The 9,739-nt window shown below is 39.1% G+C and overlaps 1 protein-coding gene across 1 annotated transcript; it reads left to right on the top strand.

Moving 5' to 3' along the window:
• Nucleotides 1-2,052: 2,052 nt before the first annotated feature.
• On the top strand, nucleotides 2,053-4,619 carry LOC110925926. The gene is made up of 2 exons (XM_022169722.2): nucleotides 2,053-2,419; nucleotides 2,947-4,619. The coding sequence occupies exon 2, from the start codon at nucleotides 2,948-2,950 to the stop codon at nucleotides 4,460-4,462; it is 1,515 nt and encodes a 504-aa protein (XP_022025414.1). The 5' UTR covers nucleotides 2,053-2,419; nucleotide 2,947; the 3' UTR covers nucleotides 4,463-4,619.
• The last annotated feature ends 5,120 nt before the right edge of the window (nucleotides 4,620-9,739 follow it).

Below are 9,739 nucleotides of genomic sequence, written 5' to 3' on the forward strand. Positions count from 1 at the left end.
ACAAATTTCCGGATGAACATTTATTTGTTGTTTCTAAAATTCCTTGGTATGCTGATTTTGTGAATTATTTGGCTGTAGGTAAGATTCCCGAGTTTTGGACATCAAGAAGAGCGAGTCGGTTCAAGGCCCAAGCAAAGTACTATATATGGGATGAGCCTGATTTATTTAAAGTTGGTGCAGATCAAATTATCCGCAGGTGCATTCCTGAAGAAGAGGTTCCAAGTGTCTTGGCACATGCACATTCATTTGCATGCGGAGGCCATTTTAGTGGTCGAAAAACAGGTCATAAGGTTTTAGATTGTGGTTTGTATTGGCCTTCAGTTTTTCATGATTCCTTTGAATATGCTAAACAATGTCATCGTTGTCAACAAGTTGGTGGCATAACCAAACGAGATGAGATGCCTCTTAACCCCATCCTTGTGGTGGAAATCTTTGATGTTTGGGGCATCGATTTTATGGGTCCCTTCCCAAACTCGTGTGGTTATCTTTACATTCTTGTGGCTGTAGATTATGTCTCTAAGTGGATAGAAGCCATAGCCACAAGAACCAACGATCATAAGGTAGTTTGCAATTTTGTTCGTTCAAACATTTTGTCAAGACATGGAATTCCTCGTGCTATCATAAGCGATGGGGGTTCTCATTTCAAACATTTTCAATTTGGCAAACTACTAAAATATTATGGCATCCACCATCGTATTGCAACCCCATATCACCCACAAACAAGTGGGCAAGTCGAAGTTTCCAACCGGCAAATTAAAGATATTTTGCAAAAGACGGTACGTCCCGATCGCAAAGATTGGTCTTCACATTTAAACGATGCTTTATGGGCGTATCGTACCGCTTTTAAAACACCGATTGGCACAACCCCTTATCGACTTGTATATGGGAAGGGTTGTCATTTACCTCTCGAGTTGGCTCACCGTGCCCTATGGGCGGTGAAAGCCGTGAATGTTGATTTTGATGCTGCAGGTAAAGAAAGAAAGTTGCAATTGGCGGAGTTGGAGGAACTAAGAGATGAGGCCTATGATTGTTCGGAAAGTTATAAGGCTAAGATGAAAAAGGTTCATGATGCTAAACTGCGCCTCAAGACGTTTGAGGTAGGGCAAAAAGTTTGGCTTTACAACTCCAAGCTAAAGTTCTTTCCGGGCAAACTAAAAAGTAAGTGGACGGGCCCATTTATTGTCAAAAGTGTTGGAAAGTATGGAAATATAGAGATTGAAGACGAGAGTGGAGGTCAAAACCAAGTGGTAAATGGACATCGTCTAAAACCTTACATTGTTGCTATTGATCAAGAAGGTGCACCGATTGAAGTGGTGAAGTTCCTTGTGGATTCACCAACTTATGAGGTCGACTAAATGGGCCAGGAAATGTCGGGCTGAGGACATAAAACTTAGCGCTACCCGGGAGGCAACCCGTTTGTTTGTTTTTTTTTTTCTTTTTTTTTGTGTGCGTTTTTGTTTGTTTTCTTTTGTTTTTCAATCACCACACCAAACCGTTCATTGTTCACATGGTTCCAAGAATCTAAGTTGGGGAGGACACAGTTGGCGAGTCACAAATATGTTGTCACATTTTACAAACTCATTTGCACTATGAATGCATTGAGGGCAATGCACACTTCTAAGTTGGGGAGGGGAGTCTTTTTAGATGACAACATGTGTCTTTTATGAAAAATGGTTTTAAAATGTAAAAAAAAATTAATGTGGTTTGAAAATGTCGATAAAAATTGAAACCATTTCAAGAACATTAATGGAGTTGTTAAATGCATTTTGGATCTAAAAAGAATTGAAATTTCAGTAAATGAGTTTTGGGAATTAAAAGTTTGGTCAAGAGTATCACGTTGTTTTTTTTAATAGACACAGAAATCTGGCACATTTCACAAGGTGATTTGGCAAAATAAATCATAAGTGTACGCTGGGTGGCGCAAGCATACGTTGAATGCAAAGAAAATCTCAATTTCTTACTGTACTACGCTTGCTGTACGCTGATAAAGTGTTTTCAGAACACCGTAAGCATACGTTTGGCACCACACAAATACGCCGATGCTGCTGAATAACAAGTTGAAAAAGGGGGGCGGTTATAAGAAAAAAAAATTCAAATTTCTCTCTCCAAACACCCCATTATCCATCAATTCTCAGATCATTAACCAACTTTTTCATCATCTATCTCATTTTTCTTTCAAAACCTCTCAAGAACCCTAGCCACCATTTTCATAATTTCTTCAAAACGCAATCAAAATCAATGAGTTTGGTGTCAAAACATTCATGTTGACGAGTATATCGAAACCCATGGAGTAATTTTTCAAAAACATTCGCGAGTCAAACGATTTCCGTGGTTGAAGTTCACGAATTTGGGTTGTTTTTGTGTGTTTTTGGTGCGAGCTTTCATCTAATCACATTCTCACCATCACGAGATAAGTAAGGTAAGAAATTTTCGTTTTTATTTTGCTAGTACTTTCACGAATGCTGAAAATCTTGCATATTTATCATGCTAAATAACTAGAAATGGTGTTCATGCTTAGATTATTTTCATGTTAAGTTGTTAGGGTAAAAATGAAAAATTAAATTGAATAATTGTGGGTTCAACATGCTGCACTGTGAGATGTGTGATGGATGTGAGAAAAGTTGAAAATTTGAAGTTTAATTTTAAGATAGAACATGAAAAATGATAATGTGAGATGCTGTGAGGTCAAAAAGAAAAAAAAAATCCTATGTTGTGTAATTTTGGGTGAACAAGGTTAGGTTTGATTGCTGACATTGTGTTATGCTAGATGGATGGTACAGTTGAGTTAGGAAGGAAGTTTGTGAAAATTTCCAATTTCGAATGTTAAGTTGTTAAAAAAATGGTTAGACTACTTAGATAGGAAACAGACACACATTTACAATTGATTTTATGAGAAATCGTTATATCATGTGAGCTAAATGGTGGTTATTTTCTTCGTTTTCGCAGAATGGCACCCAAAAGGAAAAGTTCAAAGGAAGTTGCTGAATCAAGCAACAAGAAGCCATCTTGGGGAAGCAAAAAGTTATCGGACATAGAAAAGAATTGGCGACCACAATTATATAGGGAGAAACTGGAAGATGTTAAGTCTGAAGAGATTCTTGTGCCAGAACGGAAAACTGAATTGGATGATTTCCGTCATTTTGGGTTGGTTGAAGGATTTGAACGTTTGGGATGGTTGGCTGCACTAACTTTCAACAATAAGGATAATCCGGAAGTATATCAAGAAGAGATTATCGAGTGGATGTCTACTTTAAGGAAAGTGGAGGGTGATAATCATCCTTGGGACACAAAGTTAATTGGTACAGTGAATAAAACTGAAGTAACAATGTCTATGAAGTCTCTATTGAAGATTGCTCCCTTTGACACTTTACCTCAAGCACAATATGAAACTCATCCGGATAACTACATATGTCTTGATATAAAACAAGCAAAAGGGCCAGAATGGGCTGAAATGTTGGAGACATTGTTTGAAGTTCCACTTGAGCAATTTTCTGAGTCAATGCCTTTGAAGGCGAGTGATTTGAAACCATTGCCTCGATTAATCTCAAAAATTTTTACTTGGAACATTATCCCAAGAAGGAGTGACAAAGCTAAAGTAAGACATTGTGATGTGAGAGTTCTTTACGCACTTGTGATCGGTAAACCAATTTTCCCTTTTCGTCAGTTAATCATGTTAAATGTTTGGGAAGCACATGAAAAATCAAAAAGAGCCATCATCCCACGTTGTCGGTTGTTATCGTGTTTATTGAAGAATGCAAATGTTATCTATAAAAGAAGTACACCAAGGATCGTGCCTTTCACAGATTTTTGCAGATCTCAATTGGGAAAAGGAGAATTTACTTATAAGGAAACTGTGACCCATTTTGTTCTACATGATATGAGTAATAGGCGGGTCCATGAGATAGCTAAAGATATAGTTATGGGGGAGAATGATGGGGGTCCTAATGGTGAAGAAAGAGAGTACGATCATTTAGGGAGAAATGAGCCCATAAATCCATATCCAGGTCGGCATCCCGCATATAGAAGCTGGAATTCATTTCAAAGAGCAATGTGGGATCGAAGTACAATGGAGTATGAAGAAGCGAGACAATGGAGGAGCGAGCAACGGGAATTGCTGCAATTGTGTGTGTACCAACAAGAAAGGAACTATCAAAAGCTCTTTGATTATGCTGAACAGGTTCGTCATCATGAGGACTATCGTGCAGGTTTGAATTACTTCGAGAATGTTTCAAGGGTGGACTATAGCACTCTACCGCCTTGGGATAAGGATGATGAAAACTTGACACTCCCGTATTACCCACGGATGCCATTTCCTAGTTGGAGATCAATATTTGCACCAGCTCAAGTTTATGATCAAGGAGAGAGTTCAAGCAATGAGCAACATATGGATCCGTACACAACTCGACCTCTTGCGCGTGGTGTTATGGAGTCTTTCTTTGGCCCCAATCGCGGGCCAAACTGATCAGAGCACTCTCTGATCTCAATTGATCAGGTCCACGTGCACTTTCTATCCCTTGTACTTTATCGTTGAACTTTTTAGTCTTTTGTGTGTTGGTGTTTGGTGAACTTCGTTGCTTTAGTTTGTCATGTTTTTAAGACTTAGTTAATTTTCTTTAGTTTAGTTACTTCATCAATTTGAATATCATTGAAGTCCCTTGTGCATGATGCAACTGAATGATTCAAAACCCCATTCGCACATACTTTCTAGTTTACAAAATATACATTGGGGACAATGTATAACTCAAGTGTGGGGATGTGGGGAAATTTAAAAATTTTTGACGAAAAGTCCTTTGAGTAAATCTTAATTGTGCACGAAAACAAAAATTTTCAAATCATCAATTCATTACTTGCCGGTGCACATGTATAGGTCCTTAATCATGGTTAATTCTTTAAGCTACAATCTAAAGTTTCTCAACAAGTTGTTTTCAATATAATAAGAAATGCCTGATTAGGGGTAACATATTAAATAGGGGACAAATCTACATGCTTCACATCGGCAACCCTATTCCACCGTTTCCGTGAGATTTTGAGCCTATTCACATTTATGTGTTCGCTTGGATTCTTTGGTTTGAGTGTTGCCATTATGTATTTCAATTTCAGAACTTGTGTAGTTTGATGCATATCAAGATCATGAACCAAATGCTTGCACGAAAATGATAGAGGCACTAGGATTAAACCTTTGTTTGAAAGCCTGTTTCTTTTTTTTATTTTACCCACTACCTTAACATGATCCCTTAGTTGCCACTATTGACCCTTTACCTATTCGTTTGTTAAAACCCATTCACACTACCCATTTAGCCTTTAGCCTTTTTTTTAAACCTTGTGTGGTGAAATCCGAGTAAATTTAGGTCTAGTAGTTATGTATTTTTGTGTATTTTGTTTAGTCAAAGAAAAACAAGAGTGATATATTGGGTCAAAAAGACCAAAGCAAAAAAAAAAAGAATAAAAAAAAGAGAGAGAGAATGAGAAAAAAAGAAAAAAAAGTAGAGCTACGTGTATGGGTCACATTGATCCAAAGTTTAGTGTTCATGTGTTTAGATTGTTTATATAGCCTAACTAGGATTTTCACCACCTTAGCCATTTTTTTTCTCTTTCTATATTCCTTTACCATACCCTTAACCTTAGCCAAATTACAACCCAATAAATCCTCTTGATTCGCGCAATGTGTTTGTGTTATTTGGTGGCGATTTGATTGCTATACAAGCTTATGGTAATGATGTGCATATTGGTTTTGAGTGTTCACATATATACTAGTGCATCTTGACTAGTCCAGAAATAAACCGAGTGGTGTGATTAATTGTGAGGGGTGTGAACGCATGTAGACTAGAAACCTGAAGTATGCTAGGCTTGGCCAGGTAGTGTCTTGTTTATATCAATATAAATTGCTTGTTGGGTTATAAATATGTTTGTCTTAATAAGTGGGCATGACTTTGGACCTTAACTCACATATGGTAAAGAGATGTTTTGATGCGTTTGTCTAATTATTGTTATAGTGTTACAAGAGAGTTTGCTTGAGGACAAGTGATATTCGCTAATTTACACATATTTTAGTCCCTCATTTTATCCCCATTTTATGCGTTTTCGGCCGTAAAACCGTCATGCGGATACTTAATCATGTATACTTTTGTTTACAGGCCTAAAACAACATACCAGACAAGATGATAGTGAAACGAGGATTTTCCGGGCGAAACGAATGAACTGCGAACATTCTGTGGAAAATTCTGACCTGGGCAAGTTGCACCCCCGTGCGACTGGTGGCACCCCCGTGCGGATGCGACAATAAGGCTCAGCTCGGCGTTGCACCCCCGTGCAACTGGTGGCACCCCCGTGCAACTGGTGGCACCCCCGTGCGGATGCGACAACAAGGCTCAGATCGGCGTTGCACACCCAGTGCGATCAGGAGTGCAACGAAATCCCGGCAACGCACCCCCGTGCGACTTGTTGCACCCCCGTGCGAATGGTTGCACCCCCATGCGGATTCGATGACCAGCCCCGACCCCGGATATGCACGCCCGTGCAGCCCATGGCACGCCCGTGCGTGACCGAAGACCAGTCAACTCTGCTGATGTCACACGGTATGGTGGACCACCACCAATAATTGCTTAAAGTGCACGACCGTGCCAAACCAAGAACGACCGTGCGACACCGAAAAAGCATAAAAACAGAACAGAACCATTTTGTTGGTAACTCTGGACATTTTGGGAGCTCTGCAGGCGATTTTGAGGCTCCGAAGGCTGCTGCTTTCGCTCGGATTCAAGCCACATTGCCCGGTTTTGCTCATTTACTATCCAGATTCTCATTCTTATGCTTGTTTATGGTTTGGTTTCTCAAATCTTTCCATACTTTTGTTATATTTCAAGCATTTAGATTGATTATTATGTATTAATGTAAGCCTTTGGGCAAAAACACAACAATCCCTTGCTTGATTAGTATGTTAATCTATGTTTGTAATGACATTTTGAAGTATTTTCTATGACTATCTTTGATGATTAGTTTGCAACCTTGTTATTGATATTGATTTCTTGATTATAAGTAATTGTGTTGGATGATTGGTGCTTGGTTAGGTAAGATAGTTGCAAAATGAAGCTTATTTAATCATGTATTAGTAAACTTTTAATTTGGTTAACTAGTTTAACTTGGTTAAAATGTAGGCACCATGATACTCTAACGGGTTAGTGGTTTAATAAAATGCAATTATTATTAATCAAGAGAGCTTGCCCTCACGGAAGGACTCTAACGGCTTAGATGGTGTTGTTACGGATTCTTGCCATGATTTGTTAGCCTAGTTAGTAGTTTCGGCCAAAATTGCTATCTTGGTGAATTTATGTGTAAGATTTGTAAAATGAACTCGGTTGTGATTTAATCTAGTTTATGCTTGTCTCGGTGGTTGCATTGTGTTTATCGGTGTTGCTTTCCTTGATTAAGTGAGGTTAGAAAACTCCTAACGGATGACTAACTTATTTTTAGGAGATTTTTGTAGACATTTATCAATCGCACGTTAAAGAACAATTTTAGGTGGTTAAAGTGTGTTTATCGTTTTAACTTTCCGAATGATTGTCATGTTAGGATTCCCGAAAGGGATACTAATTGTCTCGAAATGGAAAATTGACCAAATGCTTCTAAATGCCAAAACTGACTTAGTTGACATGCTGCGGTTATGTATTAAGCAAGGCTATTTATATATAATTTACTATGTTTTATAAGTATTTATTTATGCTTAGTTTAGATTAATTAAAACCAAAACAACGTATGTTTTTACCGGTAATTTAGTGACAAAGGTCTAGTACTATTTCTCCGCCCATTTCCGTGGATCGATACTTGGTTCTTACCGATACTTTACTACATATATGACGGGGTACACTTGCCCTTTCGTGTGTGTTTTGATGTAAAAGTAATAATCACTTTTATAAATTTAAAACCAATTCGTGTGTAAATTCATTGTAAAAATATGTACAGTCGCGCACGTACCAAGTTTTTGGCGCCGTTGCCGGGGAAGTGGCGAGTTTTAGGAACGACCCGAGTCATTGTGTTATCGGTGTATATACTTGTTAATATTTTTGTATACTTTCGTGATTATTTATTCGTTGATTTATCTGTTAATATTTCTTGTTTTTAATTTAATTTATTCGTTTTCATGATTCTTTTGTACACTTGTAAATTTTTATTCTATTTATTTGTTCTAATCCGGATTTATTTATTCATTTATTCGTTGAATTTTCGGCTCTTAAAAATCGTTTTTGCACTAGCCGATTCGATTATTTTCATTGCTTTAATTTTTATAAAAATTTCGGCCCATTTTCGGATTTTTATAAATTTTTCAGCCCATTTAAAATAATATTCTGTTTCTTTTCAGCAAAAAAAAAAAAAAAAACAGCCTTATTATAATAATATAATATTCTTGTCGAGCAATTTTTCATGTCCTCAACCCCTGCTCCTGACGCTGCTGAGCCTTCAGACAAACCCGAGCGTGATCTGAGGAGACGTCTTCATTAGAGATCCCGTGCGGTTGCGCTGCAACTCGCAGCAGCTGTGGACGAGCAGGTGGTATCCGCTGAGACAGAGGGCCCAGCCGACGAAGGACACATCATCATGGCTAACGACAAGAAGCGTGTTTACGAAAAAGCTTCATTCACGTTGGACAGGACCATACACAGTAAAAGAGGTATTTCCTTATGGGACTGTTGCAATATAGAACGCGGACGGCGTTATTTTCAAGGTAAATGGGCATCGGTTAAAGGTTCACATTGGAGGGCCGATCGAGTCGGCGGTGGAGGTTATCGAGCTCCACACCCCGCATACAGCTTAAGTGTGGGGACATGAGTCTTGCTATCGACTCGCCGACAAAAATTTAGCATGAGTCTTGCTATCGACTCGCCGACAAAAATTTAGCATGAGTCTTGCTATCGACTCGCCGACAAAAATTTAGCATGAGTCTTGCTATCGACTCGCCGACAAAAATTTAGCATGAGTCTACGCTACTGACTCGCGGATTAAAAATGTAGCAAGAGCGCCAAAAGCGCTTTAGGGGTAGTATCGTCTTTTTATGTGTTTTTCTAGTTTTAGCGTAATTTAGGAGTGTTTGGTAGTTTCCGTTTGTTTGTACAGTTTTTATACGTGCCGAGTGAAGGGTCTACGTGGGAATATTGTTAAAACATGTTGCGGATGGTAAAAATGGCGAAACATGGCCAAAAAGAGTGCTGAAACTGGTTTCTGCAGCAAACAGACACATCTGCAGATTTGGCATGACCGTGCCATGGGTCGCACGCCCGTGCAATTTCGGGCTGGCCTGCACCTCGAGTCGCACCCCCGTGCATTACCGAGGTCAACGTGCAAGAATGGGTCAACATCGGATCCGCACCCCCGTGCGAAAATCCGCACACCCGTGCGAAAATCCGCACGACCATGCGCATGGTCAGGGGCATTTTTTCATTGTTCCATATAAAAGCCCTCATCTGCATCCACTTCTCACATTCGCGAAACCCCACTGCACTCTCGTTCCTGGCCAATTTTTTTCCCCAAAATCGCACCATTTTTCGCACGGTTTCTCAGATCTTCTCGCACGGTTTGTTTTTTTTTCTTGTCAATTTCCTGTTTTTGTCGCTTTCTAGGGTTAGATTCTCCAATTTCTTCAAGGCTTTTTAGGGTTCCCTTTATAAACAAATCGAAACCCTAGCCCTTGCAAGAACTTCACAAATCATGAACACCCGGCTGATTTCCTAACCCCCTGTCACTAGAAACT

This window comes from Helianthus annuus, chromosome 17 (genome assembly GCF_002127325.2).
Source record: "Helianthus annuus cultivar XRQ/B chromosome 17, HanXRQr2.0-SUNRISE, whole genome shotgun sequence".
In the NCBI taxonomy this organism is placed as follows: domain Eukaryota; kingdom Viridiplantae; phylum Streptophyta; class Magnoliopsida; order Asterales; family Asteraceae; genus Helianthus; species Helianthus annuus.